Genomic DNA, 24,295 nt, shown 5'->3' with positions numbered 1-24,295 from the left:
CCAGCACAGCAAGGCTGTTTTGGTTAGTGTTACAAGGCCAGATCAGTCAATCATCCAGACTGTTGCCCCTGCAACTACTGAAAAGGCTGCTACCCCTCTTCAGGAACCACACGTTTGTCTGGCCTCTCAACAGATACCCCTCCGTTGTGGTTGCACCTACGGTACGGCCATCTGTATCGCTGAGGCACGCAAGCCTCCCCACCAATGGCAAGGTCCATGGTTCATGGGGGGGATGCAGCCATTGACGCAGCTAATGTCTTATCTAAAGTGGTGAACAAAGTTGGGGGTAAATTGTTATTGAAATATGGCAGGTTTTCAATGGGTAAGATCTCAAAGGGTAGATCCATTTAGTCAGTTAATGTATCAGTGATATTGAAGGCTGTGGTTCCAGTCATGGTGGTGGGTAAATGGAAGATTGGTCCAAAAATTTTCTATCCTACTCTGCATAAGCAGAAACACAGCTTATGATTACTTGCACTTGTGGTAACAAGGAGACTGGTGGAATGAAATGGGTGGTTCTGGTGCTAACAGCGGATATCATGAGGTAAATTAATAACCAGCACGAGTTCAAAGCGTAGCCAAATTGTCTAAGGATATACCACAATCCAGAAAAAAGTCCAAATTACAAAACGTTAATCAGGCAATGTCAAAATATCAAAATACTCTGGTATCCAGTGGCACATTTGTAAGGCTTCAGTGACTAATGATAGACTGGCTGGAATCACTGGTCTGCAGTATATTGGTAAAGAGTCATCAGAGGATGGCGCCCTCTCATTTGCTTGCCTCAGGGACCACGCCTTGTGCAGGCATGAGCAGCAGACTGGCTGGAATTGCCGGGCTGCAGTATATCGGTAAAGAGTCATCAGAGGATGGCGCCCTCTCATTTGCTTGCTGGAGCGACCATGCCTTGTGCAGGCACGAGCAATGGCTGTCACCTGGAGCCCCAAGTATTTCTGATGAGTTCTATTTGTTGATAGTTGGGCAAGGCAGGGAATCCAAATCACTCTCAGACATTAAAGAAAATATCACACTGAGTGCCATTGATCAATATCCCTCATCTCTGTAGCTTCATCTGCTGTGTGCCACTGTAACATCCTTGCTCATACCAAGTAAAAATGATGACCACTAGGTTTATCGCTGGATGTGACCAATGCAATGCTATGCTGTGGAAGAATTCCATTTTGTCCTTAATCACCTCCTTGTGACATTCTGTCCCATATTTCAGGGAGCAAAACAGGGTGAACTCACTCAACTGGGGGATGGTGTGTACCCAATGTGTAGGACAGATGGTGATTGGCCCATCTGTCAGTGCAGTAACTCATGCATGGAGAGCAGTGTGTTGGACTTCCTATCTAATGCTACCTTTCATCTTATATCCTCAAAGCTAAATGACCATGACTAATACCATGCACACATATTCATACTCGCACTCAGTGACAACCTTGTTACTGTTACAAGCCTATACAGAATTGACAATTACTTCCACATCAACCAAAAGTGCCCTCTTCACAAAATAATTTACATATCATACCATGCAGCATCATTGTATAAATATGGTTCCACAACTATTAACAGTGTTGGGAACAAAAATTTCGCCAAAAATTTCTTCAACCTAGTACATAAAGAAAATGTTTCCCTTACACTTAGTTGAGAGCCTCTTTCATAAAAATATTACCCTCTACAGTTTGGTACTTCTTAAAACTTAAATATAAACATTTGTATGTGAACACATATCTATAATTTCTATGAAAACACATAAAATTCATATATGTACTGCATTCTCAGTTATTTTGCAATCCAGCTTGACCTTAAGGTGCATGGGTAGGTCAGAATAGCTGTAGGTGCATCCTGTTTACCTAGGTGTATCTTACTCTTCTTTTCCTTTTCCCCCTGGTACCTCCTCACCTCTTCTGAACGCACTGCCAGAAATGGAGGCAGCAGGTCTGGCATTGATTTAAATAGGCAAATATGGCCTATGTGCATTACCATGATCCACAATGGGAGTTGTAATTTAACATTCATGTCATTTCTATTACTTGGTAACATGCAAAAATCTTAGGTCTTTACCTTTGGCACATAAGAATTGGTTAGCATCACCCACTGTCTGACAGATACTTTGGTTGCCATTTTACTCTGGGTAACTTTCTGTCATTCCAAGGCCTTATTGTTCATCTTTTTAACTTGTTGCCAAATATTTTAACCTTTTTGAAACATTTCAAACTGATGATATGAGGGTGGCTTTACAAGTCTGGTAAATTTCCATGAAAGAATGCAATGTTTTTGTTGCACCTTCATGGTTGGTAAGCTTGATTATTCCAATGATTAGAACATTAATCAGGCAAGATCAAAATACTCTGTTATCCAATGGCACACATTTAAGACTTCAGTGACTAGTGAGAGACTGGCTGGAATCACCGGGATGAAGTTCGCTTGGACACTGCACCATCATTGGAGGCCATTTACATTTGGATTAATGTATTCAAACATGATCAGACAACCAACAAAGAAAAGGCACTCTCCAGTCATCCAGCTGAGATTACCACCTAGCAAACCATTGACAAAATTCATGAGACGGTAATGCAAGATCACTGAATAAAAATTCATGAGATTGCTGAGACTGTATGCATCTCAACTGAGTGACTGCATAATCTACATGGAGAATTAACTATTCAAAAACTGTATACCAGGTGGGTGCTGCAATTGCTCACAGTCAACCAAAAGCACATCTGGCACAACATTTCAACACAATGTCTGGTGATGTTTAATCAGAGAGTGCAAGATTTTTTGCACCAGTTAGTGACTGTTGATGAAACCTGGATCCATCATTACACACTAGAGCCAAAACGGCAGTCAAGACAATGGACAAAAAATAATGAAAGAGCACCGAAGAAGGCAAAGACCATTTTGTCAGCTGGTAAGATGAAGGCCATTGTTTTTTCTATTCCCAAGGAATAATCGTCATAGATAACTGTAACTGGACCCTATTATGCTTCATTGTTGAATTGTTTGAAACTTGCTTTGGCTGAAAAAAGACGAAGATTGGCAAGCAAAAAAGTGATCTTTTACCAGGATAATGCACCATCCCACACTTTATCAACAACACCGAAGAAATTGAACGAATTGGGATCTGAATTTGTTCTCCATCCAGAGTATTCACCAGATGTAGCCCAAAGTGACTTCTTCCTGTTCCCTAACTTGAAACTTTGACTTGCTGTAAAGAAATTTTCATTAAATGAGGAAGTGATAGTTGCAGTCAATGAGTATTTTGGAGTTTGGCAGAATCTATTTTTCTGATGGGATGAAAATGCTGGAGGATTGCTAAACCAAGTGTGTGTGTCCATCAAAGGTGACTATATCGAGAAGTAAGATGAGTTGTTTATGAAATAAACATTTTTTCTTGCTTTTTTTACCAGACTTACTAAACCAAGTTTTCCAGGAAAGAGTTTACATAGCTGAAAAAGAGATGGCTTCTTTTGACTGAAAACAACCTCATATAGGGCAGCCTGTACTCTTGTGGGGTTTTGAGTTATACGGTGCTACTACATGAGGGATAGGGCATCCCTGTTGTTGTGGTGACTTAACATATCAAATCAACATTTTTCCTATTGTTGGATGGGCTCTCTCAGTTTATCTGTTTGCATGCAGCTGTAATGTGCTAGTCCTGAATTTTTTAATGCACAGTTATCAACACAACTGCTTTATTAAACCTGACATAAAATTTATTTCTTGGTCCATTATCACTGTCTCTGGCATCCCGAACTTTAGCATCAACTGATTAAACACCACTTGTGCTGCTACCTGCCTGCTGCTTGGGTATGGCTATCATGGAAATGAAATATGAGAAGTGATAAATTATTTTTAGTATATAAAAATTCCCTGTTGGTGTTTGAGCAGATAGTCTGAGTATATCATTGTCAATCCTGTGAAATATTTTCCCTCCCTCTGGTAATTTTTTGATGGCTGAGTTTCACTCAGCATGCATGCAACACAATTTTTGAAGTAATGTTTGACATCTTGTTTGCATGTCTTCCACCACTAGTTTTGTGCAACTCTGCATCCTGTCACTCAGCAGCCACAGTATCCAGCTAAAATCAAATCATGAGTCTGACTGAATACATCATTCTGCAATTTTGCAGGTAGCACTATGCACAGACCACTGTCTTTCTATACAGCGCCAAGTCTTCAGTGCTGAATTGTGTTTGCTTAATGAACTGCTGACATTCCGTATTGCAATAAATAGTATGTCAAGTGTAGTGCTAGAAAGATCTGCTAATGATATTTTCATGGACATTAATAAATGGTTTAAAGCCAACTCACTGACATTAAACTTCGAAAAGACTCACTATATGCAATTCAGAACCTGTAAGAGGTTTCCACCCAGCATATGCATAAAATACAAAGAAGAGCAGATAGAAGAGGTTGACAGTCTTAAATTCCTGAGATTACAACTTGATAATAAATTCAGTTGGGAAGAGCACATCACAGAACTGCAGAAACGCCTTAACAAATCTGTATTTGCAATTCGAGTGTTAGCAGACATAGGCGACATAAAAATGAAAAAGCTTGCATACTTTGCCTACTTTCATTCCATAATGTCATATGGTATAATATTTTGGGGTAACTCTTCAAGTCAAACAAAAGTTTTCAGAGTCCAAAAGCGTGCAATACATATTATTTGTGGAGTAAATTCACGGACGTCCTGTAGAAACCTCTTCAAAGAACTGGGTATACTAACTACTGCCTCTCAGTATATTTACTCATTAATGAAATTTGTTCTAAATAATATATCTCTTTTTCCAACAAACAGCTCAGTTCATACATCCAATACCAGGAACAAAAATGATCTGCACAAGGACTTAAAAGCACTTACTTTAGTTCAAAAAGGGGTCCACTACTCAGGAACAATCATCTTCAATAATTTGCCAGTAAACATAAAAAATTTAATTACAAATAAAGATCAGTTTAAAAGGAGCCTGAAAGACTTACTAGTGGCCAACTCCTTCTACTCCATTGACGAAGTTTTTAATAGAAACAAATGATGTATTGTATATATTCATACTATTAGTATTGTTATTTCAGCTTTAAAAAAAATAAAAAAGATTTGACATGTTCCACATCCATGAGGATCTCCTCAGCACGGATCTATGGAACGAAACCTAATCTAATCTAATCTAATCTAATCTGGGTAAGCACCTTGTTCTTCTTGCCATTTTCCTGTGTCTACCCTGGCACATTCCAAGGCATACATTTTTTGACCAAGCCCATCTGCATTTCCATATGATTTGTCTGGTCAATGTACTACTTGAAAGTCGAATTCACTCAGTCATAATGCCCGTCTATTTAAACAGCTTGTCAAATCTTTGAGTTCCATTAGCCATTTCAGTGCGATATGAATACAACGTCTGTTCAAAAAATTCCGGAGCAATTGTAATTTCACTCAATGGTGTTTTGGAGCAAAATGCTGTTGGCATCCCTGCACACACCTGTGTTAAATGAGTAACTGCTGGAAGTTTCATTGTTGTATATCTGTTAGTTGTTGGCCAGTACTGTATTCAGTAGAACATTGTGTTGCACAGTTTGGGAATTTCGGGATGGCAGAGTTAGAGGGTCAGAGCATCTGAATTAAATTTTGCATGAAACTGAAGAATACCTTGACAGAGACACACCAAATGCTGCAGGAAGCCTACAAGTGGTTCACACAGTATAAGAATGGCCAAATTGATGTTAAAGATGACCATTGTTCAGGATGCCCTTTGATGTCTACTGATGATGCTCACGTCAGTAACATCAATGAAATAGGTGTGCTAATCTAAGACTGACTGACTGAGAAGTTTGCAGAAGAATGTGACATTTCAGTTGGATCATGTCATCAAATTCTGACACAGCATCTTGGAATGCATCGCGTTGCTGCCAAGTTTGTCCCACAGCTTATGAGTCAAGATGAAAAAGACCTTCGTCTCACAATCTGTGAAGAGCTTTTGAATTGCACAAATGAGAACGAGATGTTCCTTAAGAGAATCATAACTGGTGATGAGACACAGGTCTATGGTTATGATGTTGAGACCAAGGTTCAGTCTTCACAACGGGTCAGGAAAAGTTCTCCAAGACCAAAAAAAGCTCGTCATGTCAGGTCAAATGTCAAATCCATCGTGATAGTTTTCTTTGACTTTGGAGGATTAGTTCATCATGAATTTGTGCCACAGGGACAAACTGTTAATCAGTGGTACCATTGGGATGTATTGCAATATGATAAAATGTGAGAGTGGCCTGAAATGTGGTGAGACAATTCATGGCTTTAGCATCATGATAATGCACCCACACATTCATCCCTGTTGGTGCATAGCTGTTGCACAAAAACTGAAATCGCCTTGCTACCACATCCTCCTTATTCTCCAGACCTTGCCCCTGCAGACCTTTTTTTATTTCCAAAGTTGAAAACCCCATTGAAAGGACGAAGATTTGCAGACAATAGATGAGATAAAAGAAAATTTGCAGATGGCACTTTATGCGAGTCAGCAAGAGACATACCAAGACTGCTTCTAGAAGTGGAAACGGCACTGGGAGCAGTGTATCAATTGTGGAAGAGAGTATTTCGAAGGAGACTGTGCACAATAAGTAAAAGGTAAGTGTAGGAAAATTTTGTGGACAAAGTTCGGAATTTTTTGAACAGAACTCGTAGCTATTACCCTGAGGTGTCATCTGTACAAATAACAGTGAAGTAAGTATGCCGCAAATTAATGCTGTCATTCCCTTTGGCACAGTGAAATAATTTTTCTCTGCCTTATTGAGTTGTTTTGACGCATATGCTATTGGATGTACTTGTCTGACTACCTCCTGGCGTAAAATGCACCACATGCTAAAATTGCTGGTGTCACATGATAGAATAAATTGCTTTTGTTAGCTCGGGAAAACCAGTACTGGGACAATGGTCTGTCTTACAAATGCTTCATTGAAATTTGACTCCCATTTTTAATAACTGTTTGAAGGGCCTTGCAATTTGAGCAAATTTTAGAATAAATTTTCTGTAGAAATTAGCCAAGTCTTAATATGACAGCAATTCCTTTTCTCTGGTGGTTTTGGGAAGCTTCTCACATCATCAACAGTTGCAGATCAGTGCATACACCACCCAGGCCAATAATGTGGCCCAAGTAACAGAACTCCTGTAAGACGAAATGACACTTTTCTAAGCTGTGTGTTCATCGTGCTGCACATAACCGTTCAAAGACTTTATGTAAGTGTACCGTATGAACCTGGATATCCCTCAAGAATGCAGTGAATTCATGTAAGTAGACCATGCATTTCTTTGGTTTTAGTCCCCATATGTCGCTGTCTTACAGGTGGTGAGAATTTGCTGGCATGTTTTTCAGTCCAAATGGCATTGAACAATACTAATAATGACCAGACTCAACTATGAATATGGTTTTTGAGTGATCTTCCAGTGCTACTTATAACTGATTGTACCCACTTCATAGGTACAAAGTTGTAAAATGACATTGGCCTATATTATTTAAGGTCTCTGTTATATTAGGCACATGGCAATTGTCAGTGACTGTCCTTTGGTTTAAATAATGCTAATTGCAGTAAAAACTATATGCTTCACTGACATCAGATGATATTTTAGGCGCAAATAGGACTGGTGCACTCCGAGGGCTATTACTTTCTTCTACAGTCCAATCAAGGAGTTGTTAATTTATACAGTTTTCAATTACAGGGTGTAAATGGTGCAGATATCGGTGAGATTTCTTATACACAGGCGATTCATCCGAAGGAGAAATATGTCATTGAATTAGTGGTGTGGCAGGCAATGGTCCAGGAGGGTCCAGTAACTCCGCATATTGTTCCAACAGTCCCTCCTTGCCCTCCTTATTATTTCCCTCTAGATGAGATGCTTTCCTCCTCACTACGATTAAACTGACAGATGTTTCAGCATTGCATAGACTGATGTGACATCCCTATTTAACTCCTCGTGCAGTGCTTCTATGTTGGCTATCAGAGTACCACATGACAGCTTCACTTCTTCGCAATCAAAGTTATCAGTGCTAACCGGCACAACTCGACTTTGTCAATTTCCCATACGTATGATAAACTATATAATGTAAAATATTGTGCTTTATCTAACTCTTCATTCTCTACCAAAGGCTCAACCACACACAAAAAGGTAACTGTCAGATCACCTCCTGTTTACCCAGAGTAATTTTCTGTGCCTTTGGGTATGATATCCATGAGTTGATATTAAGGGACCTTGTACACAGTTTAGGTTGCCACCCCTGGTCCCTTGGGTGGTAAAACTGAGATGAAATAGTGCTCCATCCTGCTCTTCTATATGCCATTCCAAGTCAACTTTAGCATGAAGCACAACCAGGAAATCTAAACACAGCGTAACTATGCAGCTAATCCCTCACAATCCCAGCATTGCCAAAAAGAGTGAAATTAACATTACATTCTGTATCTTATGAAAATTTTCACAATTTCCTTCTCACATAGCTGATCGTAAAAAAGTCTGTCACTGAGTCTGCACAGAGGTATCCTGTGCTATCCCTTACTGGGAGCATTGTGCAGTGGCCACAATGTCACCTGGTCTGGTTAACAGAGGGGTGCAGACTATGACAGACTTCCCTGTTTCTGTGAACCTATGCTCATACACTTCTGTGCCCAAATTGTTTACATTTTTGACATTGTTCTTCCTTACAATTACACTTAATATTACCTGAATATTGAAATTTCTAACTCTTGATATCTGTGTTAAATTTTGCTTTCTTTTTCCATGGTTTAGTGGAACACCAATTTCAGCTAGTGCTGTTGTAGTGTCTGCCACTTCATTCAATGTCATAAATGATATTTATGGACATAAATCCTACAAAAATGGACCAGGTGCTCACTGTTCAGCTTTCTTATTAGTGTTATCATGTTCAGTCAGCTCATATGGGTTAATATCAGCTTTTGGGATGTGATCTACAAAACTCTGTACTGGTTCTTCTTGTTTCTGAAATATCCCATTAAACTGCTCACGACAGTATCTTGATGTAGTTTTTCTCTTTTATCTTTCAACTAACCCTTCTCTTAAGTTGCCTAATGATTATGAATCCCTTAATTTCTCATAGCAATTACGTAAGCCTGGGTGTACCCTGATATTTTCAGTCTAGCTACAATTAATAACTGCTCATTATTCCAATTTCTCATCAACCTGGCATCTGTATCCAAATTATCAAAAAACACAGAGATCTCTTCCTCCGATTCTCTAAAAAATTGGCTTGCCAACAAAGCAGTTTTGTAAGTACAGGTACACAAGGATGTGACCATTCCCTCCTTCAATCCCTTAGGGTTTTGTATATATGCCTGTAACTGAGCTGTTAGTACTTGATCCAGCACACACTGAACAACATCCTGAGTCATAACTTCTTTAGGCAGCTTGCTCACTTACCACCACACCAAGTATATAGCATACCCAAAATAACAAGGAAGAAGAAAGAATAGGAAATCCAACACTCATACCTGCCCCAGGATAACTCTGAAGTTGACAATGATTTATATTGCTGCATAGGATGCCTCTGCTGCAGAACATGGCACTGGCAGCTGTCTTCTGTTGGTTGTTCCTCTTCATCTTCAGTAGCCTTCTGACACCAAATATAGTGGGGTGTCTAGGATGTCTTGGTGTGGGTGGTGATTCTCTACTGGAGACAGATGTGGGTAGAGTAAAAGATGGCAACTCATAGATGCAAGAAGCCCTTTATTGCTGTTTATATACATTTGTTCAGTTTTCGATGCTGCTAGTGGTGATCCCTTGTGAGTGCGGCAAATACACCGACATGGCATCTCCCTGTGTATTGGTCTAGCAGCCCAGTCCTGTCATTGGTGATTCAGACTGTATGCTGCTGTTCTGTGTTAATGGATGTCTCACATTATCAACCTTTAGATTTCCAGCCAGGCATCAATTGCTGTCACAAAGGATATGGCACACTGCACCTCACTGCAATGGCATAGGGCAAAGAAGTCCTCGGTTTGAACATCAGCAGATGCCGAGATGGTTGGGCCCTGCCACCGTAGACCTGTGAAGGTAATAGAGTGTGGAATATCTGGATGGTCAGGTATTGTCAAAGGTTCAGGTCCAGTGAAAATGGTTATTGCCATGTCATTGGTAAGGCATTGTCTGGTGCAGCTTGGACACTATAGTATAGCTCAGGGTGGGCGTGGGGGGGGGGGGGGGGGGTAAATGGAGCTGTCCAGGGCTGACTATGCAGAAGAAGTCGAGACGTAGCATAGCTCAGGCTGGACGTGGGGTGAGGGGGGGGGGGGGGGGGGGGTAAATGGAGCTGTCCAGGGCTGACTATGCAGAAGAAGTCGAGACGTAGCATTTCTATTTTACATGGAATATCTCAAACAGAGGCCGAGCGACCTAGGCCACGCTGTTGCTACTCATTGCCAAGTGAAATGGTAGAATTGTCTCACTCCTGCTGAATGCTGTGTTGCCAGGTCAATGACTGCAGCCGATTGTGATGAGTGCTAATGTCCTAAATATGATTCTTGGCTATGGTTATGGCCCTTGCCATTACACTGGGAGCAGGCTGCGCACTGTTAAACTTTTGCTAATTTAAGGACAATATTTTCTGGATTTATCACCATAATCATCGAAAATTGGCTGTTCAATGGTTGTGATTGTGATTGGTGAAAGTCTTCACTGTGTATTGTAGGCTGAAGAGTAGGGCATGTGTGGCATCTCATATGCGTTCATGTTTGCTGGTAGTGTCCTTGTTGCTCAGAGCAGAGGCAGACATACCACCAGGAGACTAAAATCATCATCACAAATTAAAATTGTTTGGTTGTTTAACAATCACAACTGTCTATCTGACTTAACATTTATATATATAAAAACAAATATATATAATATATATATGTATAAAATATATATGTATAATATATATATAAAACATTTACATTACTACGGTACTTTTTTTTAAAGGATAAAAATTAACAGAGTCTAGGTCCAGGCAACATGTTCCGCAGTGATGGACCTTATAGGCTGCTTGAGGTCCATGTTGTGCAGGGTTAGGCTAAATGATTCATCAGGTTTAAAAACACTGTTTATTTACAAGTATATAGCATACAAAGATGGTTATTACATGAAAAGATAGACACACTCACCATGTTTCTGGTACATTCTACAAATGTCAATGTGTATGCCCTTGGTCATCTAGCACACATCCAATCAGTTAACCAGTTCCATCCATATGTTCACAGGCATGTTTCCATCAATGACTGTCACAGCAGCAGTCATGTGTTCCTGCAGTTCTTGCAGGACTGTTGGCATTGGTGGTATATAACTTTGTCTTTAAGGTAACCTCACAGAAAGAAATGTGAGTGAGAAATCCAGCAACCTAGTGGCCCATGGCAACAGAGGAACATCACCCAGACCAGTGCAGCCTATCTAGTAATGTGTTAGTTCTCTGTTAAGAAAGCCATAGACAATTGTGCTCAAGTGAAGTGGAGCACCATCCTGGTGAAATATGAATGTTGAGCAGTCAGCAGTGAGATGTGGCAACTACAACAGCATTATATCCAGGTACATGGAAGCTTTGTCACAGTCTGCTCGATGAAGAAAAATGGGCCATACATCTTTGTCTTGGATATGGCATAGAAGACATTTACATTTGTTAAGAACAAAATTTATGAACCCCCAATTTCAACAATGCTGCAAGTACTGCAGGGATGCATCACTGCTGATGTGACGGCCATGTATGGAAATATACTAGTGAATGCATGGACGAACTGGATTACCATTTGGATGTGTGCCAGATAATCAAGGGCAAATGCATTGAATATTTTCAGAATGTACCAGAAAGTTGGAGAGTATATCTATCTTTTCTTGCATCACCCTTCTTTGTACATAATATACTTGTCAATAAATAGTGATTTGAAACCTGATTAATCATTTAGGCTAGCAGTGGATTGTTTTCTTCATTGATACTTTCAATAATTTTTGTGGCTCATGCTACTTTAGATATCCTATAACTGCACCATTTGTCTCCTCTACATGTACATTATCACACCAACACATTATTTTGTCCACTCCAGCAGTGTGTGGCAATTCTGGTCAGTTGGTCTAAAAAAAATTCCATCTCAAGATTGTTTAAAAAATTGGCTTTAATCCTTCATCGTAGAGAACCACTGCCAATTTGCCACAATGTGCAGCTAGTTCCCAAAAGAAGGCCAAAACATCGAATTGGAAGGTTGCGCAAGAATGGCACAGTACCAATATGAAAGATGATTTTTTTAAAGTGATTATTTACTCACACTGACTTTTGCATTCATTCAAGTGGTTTACCTTCTCATGCCATGATGAAGTGGTCCTAAAATACTGCCACTGAGTTATAGGGGAACAGTAAGTTGGGTTTCTAACTTAGTTTTTCACCAATAGCCTTCTTCTCTTGTGGAATCCCATTGAAAATGTATTTGGAGTGTGCCACATGCCTTTCTGTACAGTGTTTAAGGATTTTTTTTATTTGGAGCACTTCTTTCTCTTACATTCACTGAACTTACGTTCAAAAACTTACGTAAACAAATTTATGTTACCAGCAACAAATCTCCTAAATAAGTAAATATATTTCAATGTTAGTATCAGACTCCACTGGTTGTTCAGTAAAGGCCTACAAGGCATTTAATTTTTAGGAATAAATTTTCAGTGAACTTTAAGTTTGAAGACAGTTGTAAATAGAGACTTTCTTTAGCTACAAACACTGCATGTATCTGACTTGGAAAAATATATATTCATTAGGAGGAAACACCAATGAGAAATTATATATATTGAATGGTCAGTCTAGCAATTGTCTTAAAATGTAACATATATCTATCTTGTAATGAGGCTGGAGGGAATGTCATAACGTGTCATTACAGTGTTTGTGCCAAGTATAATTATGTAGATGCTATGTAACATTTCTTTGCTGTAATATTTCTAAAAGTCTCTATCACATAAGTCATAAACTGTGAAAAAAATTGGGTGCATACCAGATGACAGAGTAAAACTGGTATGCCTCAAAAAATAAATACTTGTCCTCAAATACCTTACCAGAGACTGTGACATCCAAGGAAAAACTTGTGTGTGGGACAAAACACAAAAGTGTAAGTATTAATGCATAAAATAAGGGTTTTTGCTTAAGAGCACACTTCATAAATATATATGCATAGAGATTTATCTGGCAATGTAAGCAAGAAGTATTGTAAGATATTTTGAAAAGCCATCAGCAATGCCTTTCTTTTGATTTGTAGAGAGAATGATATATTTGTGTGGATATTATTATTTTGTTGTTTGACTGCAAAAGCCCATGCTTCAATCTTCAAATGCATTATAACAGCACAGAAAGTACAGCTGTTTTTTTTCTTTTTTTTTGTGTCAGGGTTCAGAAAACTTAGTACTACCACTTGTAATTATGGGAGCTATATCAGTAATTGGAGGACTGTCTGGACTGAGACTTCCAGAGACATTACATCACCGACTGCCACAGACTGTTGAAGAAGGTGAAGAATTTGGGAAAGACTGGTCTTTCAAGGATTGTATTCGTTGCATACCTGAGAGGTGAGGTACAATATTTGCATGAAAAATGAATTAATATACTGCAAGCATATTGTATGAATTGATTCCATGTAATGTTAAAATATTTTAAGCTTCTTTATATGCTTAGAAGAATTAGTTGTAAATTTCATTGGTGTTTATTCAGAGTAAATGTGGATGTGGTAGTTTGCATATCACAATTTCTGTTCCTGCTGACAGTTGTGGTGGTGCTTATTGTTGTCCTTTCTGCTGTTTTGTAAATAACATTTCATCAGTCTCCCACTGATTTAACACTTTGAAGATCAGTCACTTGGAAGATTATTGGGCCTAGAAAACTGGCTATTTATATTGTTGTTTAATGCATTATGTAATTGATGTATCTTCAAGAGTAATACATACCAAAAAGAGACAAAGCTTTCAAATTTATTTTCATATTTACTTTACCTATATGATAGATTACAAATCTTAAAATAATGATGATAGAGCAAAAGCGTGAGGTGAGGTGTGGAACAGTTTTCCTCTTCAGCTTCTAAAATTTCTTGCTCACTCAATAAAAATGATGTATTTGTAGTAGAATTCCAGAAAACTGTCAAACCTAATGAGTACACGCACAAAATTATGTCAGTGTGATCATATTGGCTTACCCATTCACAAAAGCAGCTGATACATTCAGTGATATTTCTTTTGAAATAATTATATAAATTGACAACAGAAGGCAGAACCAGTCTAGGAAAAGGTAGCAAGATGTCCATACATTGTTCTCATATACAATGAGTCCAGTTTTTGAGAGATATATAGCTCGCATGTCGACAAAATCAAGGCGCAATATATACTCTCTCACAGTCTTTTTAACACAAGGTTATGGCCTGAGCTACAAAGTGTTAAGTCATTTTCTTAAAAGTATGAGATCCATTAGCTTCTCTGCCAGCAGATCAACACCTCCTTTTATTTTCTTTGTGTAATACCTTGTAATTTATTGTAATTATTATTGTATATATAATTCTCAACTGAACATTATTTTCTTCACTCCAAATGTACGAAGAGAGAGAATTTTTGGGGACAAAATTCCAAATCTGCCGAATAAACATTTAAAAACATACACTGCAAAGACACTAGCCTCCTCTTATCCTCACAACAGGTGAATCCTTCTCAACCTGGTGTGTGGGTGACCTCCCTCTCCTTTCCAACCTTTCCCAATCAGTCATTTCCATCCCTGCGAAAGGAACAGTAAATACCCCCAGCTAGGAATATCTTTTTCTACTTTTAAGTGTTTCTATCAGCAGTGTTACTATCTACCTGGAATTTTATCCCAGCCATTTCATATTCTTGCAATTTAATAGTTTCCTCAATTGAAAGTTTCATTATTATTTCATGATTTTGTTAATAAAGTCCTTACCTTATGTAAAAGTCATTTTCCCCATAAACTAACCCAGATTAAACTACAGTTTGCAAAGAAGCCATGGATTACTCAAGGAATAAAATTACCTTGTAAGACATAAAGAGATATGTATATCTGTCAGGAAAAACAGCTCTGATGTTGACACTATAGCTCATTACAAGACATTGTGCAAAATATTGAAGATAGTAATACAGACTTCAAAGCAATGCATTATGAGAAAAAGGTACAGTAGTCATATCAGGTAATGAGGTAAAGATGATATGGTATATACTGAGGGGGATACAGGTAGAACCAGAGATGAAGAGCAGAGAGCATTAAGAGTAAATGATACATCAGAAACAGTTGTGAGCAGTGTTGCAAAAAATTTTGACAAGCATTTTATAACTCTTCTTGAAAAGACATGGTTGTCAACTTCAGTTGATGCTACCATGGAATATCTCAGATCAGCCATTTATGGCAGATAACCTAAGTAGTATGAATGTGACCCTCACTACACCAGTAGAAGTAATGTCCACCATAAAATACTTTAAAAATGGTCATGATGAAACCTCAACAAAGTTAATTTTAAGTGTTCTTCTGAGTTTAAACCAAATAACAAAAAGTCCTGTATGAAAAACAACAATATGGAAAGGATAGGTAGCTCACCACACAGAGTATGCATTGAGTCACAGATAGGACAGTGAAAACGAATGCTATAACTGCAGTCAGGCCTTAGTGCCTAGAGACAGTGCCCATGTGTGTGTGAGTTGTTACTGTTTGAGTGTGCATGAGTTTTCTACTGCTGAAGAAAGACTTTGTCCAAAAGCTGAAATATTTCCTGCATTCATTTTCATTTTGCCTGTCTGCGACTTAGCACCTCCTGTATGTAGTAAGTCAATTTGTTGTTGTCTTCCGAGTTTGGTAACATATTAAATTATTTCTGAATAAGAAAAGAGATACAGAAATACTGTCATTTTTGGTTCAATGTCAATCTCTGTCTCATTTGTTTCTTTGTGATTTTCACTGAAACTTAGTTTTGCATTAGGGCAGTTGAATAGTTTGCTGAAATATTCTTGCCATCGCTTTAAGACTGGTTCAGTATCCACATTCATGTTTCCATTTTTGTCACAGATGTACTGACTTCTTGCAGTGAACTCTTCCATTTTCACATGTTGGAAAGATCGCTTACTATCTGGGTTTTGGCTATCCAGTTCCACATTTTCAAGAATTTTTATTATGTATTTTCTGCTTTCAGTTTTCTGTATTCTTGATGCCTCTCTGTGCACTTCTGGATATGTTTCCTTTAGTGTTTCGTTATCTGTATTCTGTAGCCATAACTCACATATTTTCTTCCTTCTCTTAACCATAACTCCACATTCCTTTTTAAACCATCTCCTTATACCCTGTTTTTTCTTTCTACAAGCACTTTACTCACAACATCTGTCACGACTATCTTCACAGTGTGCCAAGCTTTCTCCACATCCTCAACATAATCTCCAAGCTTTCTCCACATCTTCAACATAATCTGTATTTTTAAGTATGTAAAAATGGTTATTTATTTTTCACTCAAACTCTCTACACTTTTCCTCACTTTTTAGTTTAGGCAAATTAAACCCTGGATTTCATTCTTTGTTTTCTAACTACCTCTGACCTTTTCTAGGTATAGTTTTGCTTGCACAAAGAAATGGTCTTTATCATACTCTGCTCTTCATCATGCTACATCTATCACTGTTAGCCTTGCTGCATGTCTATCATTACATTATTAATCTGACAGTTTCTCCTTCAGGTGATCACCATGCTCCTAGATGAATTTTCTTATGTGAGAATGCTGTTGAGCTGATAACCACATTCTTTGTAATGGCAAATGCTATCATCCTGAAGCTATTAGTACTGGTTTCTTCATGCAAGCTGTACTTTCCTATGGTCAGAGAATAGACATTTTCTTTGGTTACTGAAGTAGAGAGGATATGAAACGAAACTGGCTGTAGCAAGAAAAGCATTTCTGAAAAAGAAGTATGTGTTGACATGTAATCAAACAATCAATCTCTTTATTCATCTGTTAACGATATACATGGTATGGATGTAGCCAATTACAATATAGTTTCTTATATTTAATTTGTTTCAAAAACTTGGATAATAAATACAAATATTTTATATCAGTATATATAAATAATATTACTTTTCCATTTTCTGATATTCTTCAATGTTATAAAAACTATGTGTTAGTAAAAATTGTTTACGATCTACCTTGAATTTATGAAATTCTTTAATTTTTTTTATTGTAGAAGGCAATGCACTAAAAAGTATTTTGGGCTGGTAGTTTACACCTTTTTTGTAGAGTGCTCCTTTGTGGGTGTGTCTGTGAAAATCATCCCTGTTCCTTGTTTCATGATTATGAACCCGATTATTTAATGTTGAAAATTCCTGGTGAGTTTTCAGAAAACATACACATTCATAGATGTATAAGCTAGGAAGAGTCATTATTTTAAATTCATTTCCCTGCATGACACTCTGCGAGGAACCGCTTTCATTATTCTAATAGACCTTTTTTGATTTGAAGTTTGAAAGCTTGTTTTGCCATACCTGTATTTCCCCAGAAGATCACACCATATCTAAGCAAACTGTTCATGTAAGCATAATAGGCACATGGCAATGATTCAGTGTTGCAACATTCCCAAAGCATTCTTAGTACATAGCAGCATTTACTTAATTTTTTATTCAAAACTTCTAGATGCTTTTCCCATCTCAAGTGCTCATCCATCCATATACTGAGGAATTTTGAGTATGGAGCTTGTACAACAACAGTTCCCTAACTCAGATTTACTCTTCTTCTTGCTTTACTTTTATTATTACTGTAATACATCAATACTGTTTTATCCTTATTTGTGAACAAAGCATTATTGCTAAACCATTTTCCTGTCTCATTTATTGTCCTAGAGACGCTTTGCTGTAGATTATCCTCAGTGTATCCTTTTATAAAAATGGCTAGTGTTATCAGCAAACATCACTGTTTTTGCAACTGTCAAATGGTTTGGCAAATCATTTATGTACACCAAGAACAACACTGGGCCTAACACAGAACCCTGGGGCACTCCATAGCTAGTTTTTTTGAAATCTGGAAGATACTCTTTGCCTTCATGACATATTTGTACTTTCTGTTGTCTATCAGAGAGATAAGACTTGAATCATTTGAAGGCAAGTCCCTGGAAACCCATAAAATTCTATTTTCGTAAGCAATAAGTCATGGCTGATTAAATCTAATGCTTTGGATAAATCTAAGAATATACCACAGCTTAATATACATTTAAATGTTAGGAAACCTTTTCTGAAGGTATTTGTCTAGAGCATAGTCTTGTATAGGAGTGAGATGTGGACAAGAAGCAGTTCAGACAAAAAGAGAATAGACACTTTTGAAGTGTGGTGCTATGGAAGAATTTCGAACATTAGATGGGTAGATCAATGACTGATGAGGAGGTACTGAATCAAATTGGGGGAAATTGAAATTTATGCCACAATTTGGCTGAAAATAAGCGATCAGTTGATAGCACATGTTAAGATAAATATAAATGGAAGGTGGTGATATACAGCAAAAGGAAAACAAATCGCCAGATACGCAATAAAAGGAAAATGACTTTTTAATAATTGGCGATTCGCTGCTGAAGAATATCGCTGTCCGCAATTGCAAGATCGACGTACGACCTCGTATTAGAACGCATCAACTCGGTAAACATTTTAAAAATATGGTAAATGCAAGACAAGATACTACAGAACCAGATTCTGAAACCAGACATAACTATAATGGGGTGTTTATACATGTTGGGACGAATTCGTTAAGGAGCAGCAGTGAGGAAGAAATGGCAAGCGAAACAAGAAACATGATTCGTTCTGCAAGAAATATGTATGCAGGATCTCGTTTGATACTTAGCGGAATCATAAACAGAAGGTCGGTGAGTGAAAAATATATCGCCAAAATAAACTGTGCTCTTAAAGAACAATGTGATCGTCTTGGGGCAATTTTTATAGACCCAAACAAATTCCTATGTGAAAACTCACTAGCGAAGGATGGCTTGCATTTAAATAGACTGGGGTCTGTAACGTTCAGCAGAATGTCTGCAGATGTCTGCAAAATCACTAGATGCAAGGGAAACTAATATGGCCTGAAGGGGATGAAAAATCATACACTCCAGCTGGAAAAGAAAAATATAAGCACCATACAAAAAAAGATGATACTAAAGAATTTGCCCCAGAATACAGCTCACAACATGTAAACCAACAAAAGAAAAATTACATAAAAGTACTTCATCAAAATATTCAATACTTTGGTAACAAAAAATTAGAAGCAGAAGTACTCCTGAGTGAAGTAAGACCAGACATATTATGCATAAGTGAACATGGACTAACTGAAAGTAAAATACATAATGTGGCAATAAAGGACTACAAACTAGCTAGTTACTTCTGCAGATCTAAATATAAGGGTGGTGGCGTTTGTATATATATTAAAACAGGTACTCTATCAAAGAATGTAAACAGTGAAGCTGCTACATTTCCCATAGCTAGAGAAAAAGACTTTGAAGTTACTGGTATAGTGGCAGAGGATTTTAGAGTGTTTTGTGTGTACAGGTCACCATGTGGTAATATTAGCATCTTTCTAAAAAAGGTTGCTAGCTTATTGAGAATGAATATGAAGAGAAATCTTATTATATGTGGAGACTTCAACATTGACATGGGAAAAGACACAAAAAAAGACAGGATTTTGAAGAATTGTTAATACAGCATAACATGAAAGTGACAATAACTGCACCAACAAGAGTAACTTCACAAAGTGAGACAATTATTGACAACATAAATACTAATATGTGTAACTATGAGTCACATGTAGTTCAGACAGAAATATCTGATCATCATGGACAACTAATCAGCTTTTGCAGAAGTAATGACACAGTATCAGAACCAAAACAAACAACCAAAGAAATTAGGATCATCAGTGAACAAAATATCAACATCTTTAGAACAATGTTAAGTAAGGAAACCTGGAATGAAACCCTACAGGCCCAGAGTGTAAATGAAAAATATGATGCATTTATTTCAACAATTAAGTACCATTTTAATGTAGCATTTCCCAAAGTAAAGAGACAAGAAAGGCATCAAGATCAAGCACAGTGGATTACAAGTGAAATACTAGAACAGCGAAGGAAGCTTCAGGACGTGAGACGGATGGGCGAAGCTGGAAACTATAAAATGTTAAAAAAGAAGTATAGAAAAACAATAAGAGAAGCGAAAGCAAGAGCAATTGACACCACTATAGCGAACTCAAAAAACAAGGCAAAGGCAGCTTGGAATGCAATCAATGCTGAAAGAAAGGAAACAGATGGGTCAAACAAAGAAGAAGGTATTAGGTCAATTAAAGTAGACAACACAGTGGTCACAGATGGTATGGAAATAGCAAACATACTGAATAATAACTATATCAGTGTAGTAGAAAACCTAAAATTGGAAAGAAACAGTCAAAAACAGAAGGGTATTAAGGTACCAAAAAGATCATGCAGTACTATGTTCTTAAGACCAGTCACAGAAGATGAATTGCGGAAAACTATACAGAAATTGAAGTCCAAGAAATCCGCTGGTGATGATGAAATATCAAATCATGTAATAAAGCTGGTATGTGAGGAGATAATAACACCACTGCTGAACATAGCAAACTGTTCTAACATGGTTTCAGAAAGGGTAAATCTACAGAATCAGCAATTGTCAGTCTAACAGAATACATTTTACAGTCCTTAGATGAGAAAAAGGTTGTCTCTGCAATGTTTCTGGATCTTTCAAAGGCATTTGACACCATTGACCATGAAATGCTGATACAAAAATTAAGCAACTATGGAATTTGGGGGCAACCAGGTGAATGGATAAAATCATACTTGTGCAACCGCAAGCAGTATGTATCATTAGGAAACTCGTACCAATCAGAAACCAAATCCATCAAATATGGAGTGCCGCAGGATTCGGTAATGGGGCCTTTGTTATTTAATGTATTTGTTAATGATATAGGTGTTGAGGAGGAAGAAAAGAAAATATTGTATGCTGATGACATGACAATACTAAATAGTGACCAAAATATGGAACAGCTTGAGAGAAGAGCATACATATCTGCAAATGTCACAGCTCAATGGCTGTTGGAAAATGAACTGGTTATAAATCTAAAAAAGACTATGTATGCAGTGTTTAAAAACAAGGAAAAGGCTGTAGACATGGATTTAGAGGTTGATGGAACAAGGCTGGAAGCAGTAGAATCTGCTAGATTCTTAGGTATTCTTGTGGATAATGAACTGAAATGGAAAAAACATATTAATAATGTTTGTAAGAAACTGAGCTCTGTCATATTCTTAATGATGCAGCTTATTTATTTATTTATTTATTTATATTACAGCTCGAAACATGTATTTAACATGCATGGGCAATGTTATAATAATTACATTCAGATTATTGATACACAATATAAATAGATTACATGCTACTAAGTAAAATATCATTGAAGTATATTTAATATAACATTCCTGAGGTCAAATCATGTCAGCACCATACTGTATGGGCACTTCAATACAAGCCATTTTTTTAACTCGTTTTTAAAAATTCTACCAGAAAGCTGTTTCAGGTTGTTTGGCAGAGAATTATAAAATATTGCTCCCTTAATGAATGGGGTATTTGTTGTTAGATTCAATCTTCTGCTCACCATATGAAAGTCTGATTTTTGTCTTGTATTGTAATCATGGATTTCCATATTCCTGTTTGTCACTTTTTTGTCTTTTTTCACTAATAATATTGATTGGAACATATATACTGCATAGATAGTCATAATATTAAACTTAATAAACAGGTTTTTACATGAAGTTCTGGGTCTTACTTTTGCCATAGTTCTTATTACTCTTTTCTGCAATACAAATACCCTTTTTATATTGTATTGGCTACAGCCACCCCACAATACAATTCCATAAGATAGATGGGGATACACCAACCCAAAATACGCTATTTTTATTGCTTCGATATCTAAATATTGAACTAATCTCCTTAGTAAATACAGACTAGATGTTATTTTACCACAGACATGATCTATTTGCTGATTCCACGAAAGTCTGTCATCTATATATATCCCCAGAAATTTACATTCTGAACAGGTATTTTCCTGAATGTCCTCATTTAGAACAGTATTTTTATTTGAACTACTTGTCTTAAAATAAATTAAATTAGTTTTGTTAATATTGACCCTCAGGTTTTCTTTTTCAAAATGTGTTTGAGCTTTTTCAACAAAATTCTGTACCACTGAATTTAGGTCATCATTACTACGTGCCCAGCAAACCCCAGAGGTGTCATCAGCATACATAGTAATATGATGACTGGTGTCTAATACTTTTGGGAAATCATTCACGTAGCAAATAAACAAGAAGGGGCCCAAGATAGAGCCTTGTGGCACACCAAAATTTATGTTCCTTATCTTTGATCTTCTTTTTGCAATTACCTCTCCATTATCATACACAACTTCTGTGCATTGTTGTCTATCTTTAAGGTAAGATTCTATTAAAAGCAACAGTTTCCCACTGACACCATTATAAGCAAGTTTACTTAAAAGAGCGCCATGATGGACTCTGTCAAACGCTTTGGAAAGATCTAAAAACACTCCTGCCGTTTCGTAACCCTCATTTATTTTCTCCATCAGACAGTGTACAAACTGTACTGCTGCAGATATGGTGCTCCGACCACTTCTAAAGCCATGTTGGAAATCTCCTATTAAGTTATTCATATTATAGTGCTCAATTAGGATTTCTAGCATTATTTTTTCAATTAATTTACCAAACACTGACGTTAAGGCAACTGGTCTGTAGTTCTGTGGTTGTTTTCTTTCCCCTTTTTTATATAAAGGTTTAACTAAAGCAAGTTTCAGTTTCTTCGGAAACACACCTTCTTCAAGTACACAATTTATTAGATGGACTAACGGTCTGGCTAACTCACCCTTGCATTTTTTCAGTAGAAAAGGACAGAATTCATCCCATCCAGCTGATCTTTTATTTTTTAGGTTGTCAATTAGCTCTGTTACGTCCTTGATGGTTACTGTAGGTAGCATACAAGAGTCCCTTTCCTTTTCCTTATCATATTTAAACGGCCTCTCCTGTTTCATGCAAGTATCATTTTCAATAGCATCTATAAAGTAATCATTAAATATATTGCTAACTATATAAGGATCAGAAAAATATTCAGACAAGAACCTTCTGTGTACAGTGTATCATGGACTTTTCGAACCATACTTACAGTATGGAGTGACTGTGTGGGGAAACTCAAACAAACAAGAGACAAAACGAGTGTTCACATTACAAAAAAAAAGCAATTAGGACCATTTTAAGAAGAAAGACCTCTGAAACATGCAGAAACTGTTTCAAGAATTTAGGTATCTTAACTTTTTCATCGTTGTATATATACAAAGCAATAATGTACATCACAAAAGGTAGTGAGGACTGGATTACAAATGCTAGTGTACACATCCACAATACAAGAAAGAAGAATGAAGTACGGAGCATACCCCACCGACTGGCAATGCTAGAAAAAGGACCCCAGTACTCTGGTATCAGACTACTAAGAAGTCTGCCCAAAACCCTGCAAGATAGTGTACTTCACAATGACTTTGCAAAGAAACTTAAAGACTATCTCATTGAAAAAGAGTTTTACAGTGTTGCAGAATACTTATGCCATTAAATTTGTATATATTGTTACTCATTATCAGTTATGTAAAAATGTAAGCTAAAGGTGTAGAAAAATAAGTCATAAAGAATTTTAATACTTTGACATGTCCTATATTACACGTACATTTACTGTACACAATGTAATCTTACAGGATCAAATAAAATTCAATTCAATTCAATTCAATTCAAGGTATCATTAGTTTGGTAACTGGGGAGGGAGGGTGGAGGGGGAAAAAGGGTTAGAGATAAAAATTGTAGGAAGAAACCAAGGGATGAATTCAGTGGCAGGTTCAAATGGAGGCATGTTGCAGTAGTTATTCAGGTGTGGAGAAGCTTGCACAGAATAGAGTGCATCAAACTAATCTTTGGTCTGAAGACCACGATGACAACATAATAATGACAATAATACTAGCAGTGATGACACATAGAAGAGAATAAGGGTACTTCATTTGTAATCCCTGTGTCTAAGCTGCTGTTATTCTTTATTTCAATATACCTAGTGATAATTTTAAAATATTGCTAAAATTTAAGCTCTTGTCTTTTACATAAAACTCCTCAGGGGAATAGACAGCATCATATTGTAAAATGTAGAACTAATGGTTCCAGTATTGCAAGTGGTCTTCATCAGGACATATCCTGATTTCTTAA

General features: G+C 37.2%; 1 protein-coding gene across 3 annotated transcripts in view; it reads left to right on the top strand.

Moving 5' to 3' along the window:
* Positions 1 to 24,295, top strand: part of LOC126262859 (carcinine transporter) — a 452,804-nt gene that overhangs the window by 405,375 nt on the left and 23,134 nt on the right. For 2 of the 3 annotated variants that reach the window (XM_049959724.1, XM_049959725.1), the window contains exon 11: positions 13,389 to 13,567. In XM_049959724.1, coding sequence (XP_049815681.1) covers positions 13,389 to 13,567 — 179 coding nt within the window. Of the gene's footprint in view, positions 1 to 13,388; positions 13,568 to 24,295 lie in introns of those variants that run through there. The other variant, XM_049959726.1, reaches the window with a different exon arrangement.

This window comes from Schistocerca nitens, chromosome 6 (assembly GCF_023898315.1).
Source record: "Schistocerca nitens isolate TAMUIC-IGC-003100 chromosome 6, iqSchNite1.1, whole genome shotgun sequence".
In the NCBI taxonomy this organism is placed as follows: Eukaryota; Metazoa; Arthropoda; class Insecta; order Orthoptera; family Acrididae; genus Schistocerca; species Schistocerca nitens.
Note: the sequence above shows the minus strand (reverse complement) of the source record. Positions and strands in the feature narration are given on the sequence as shown.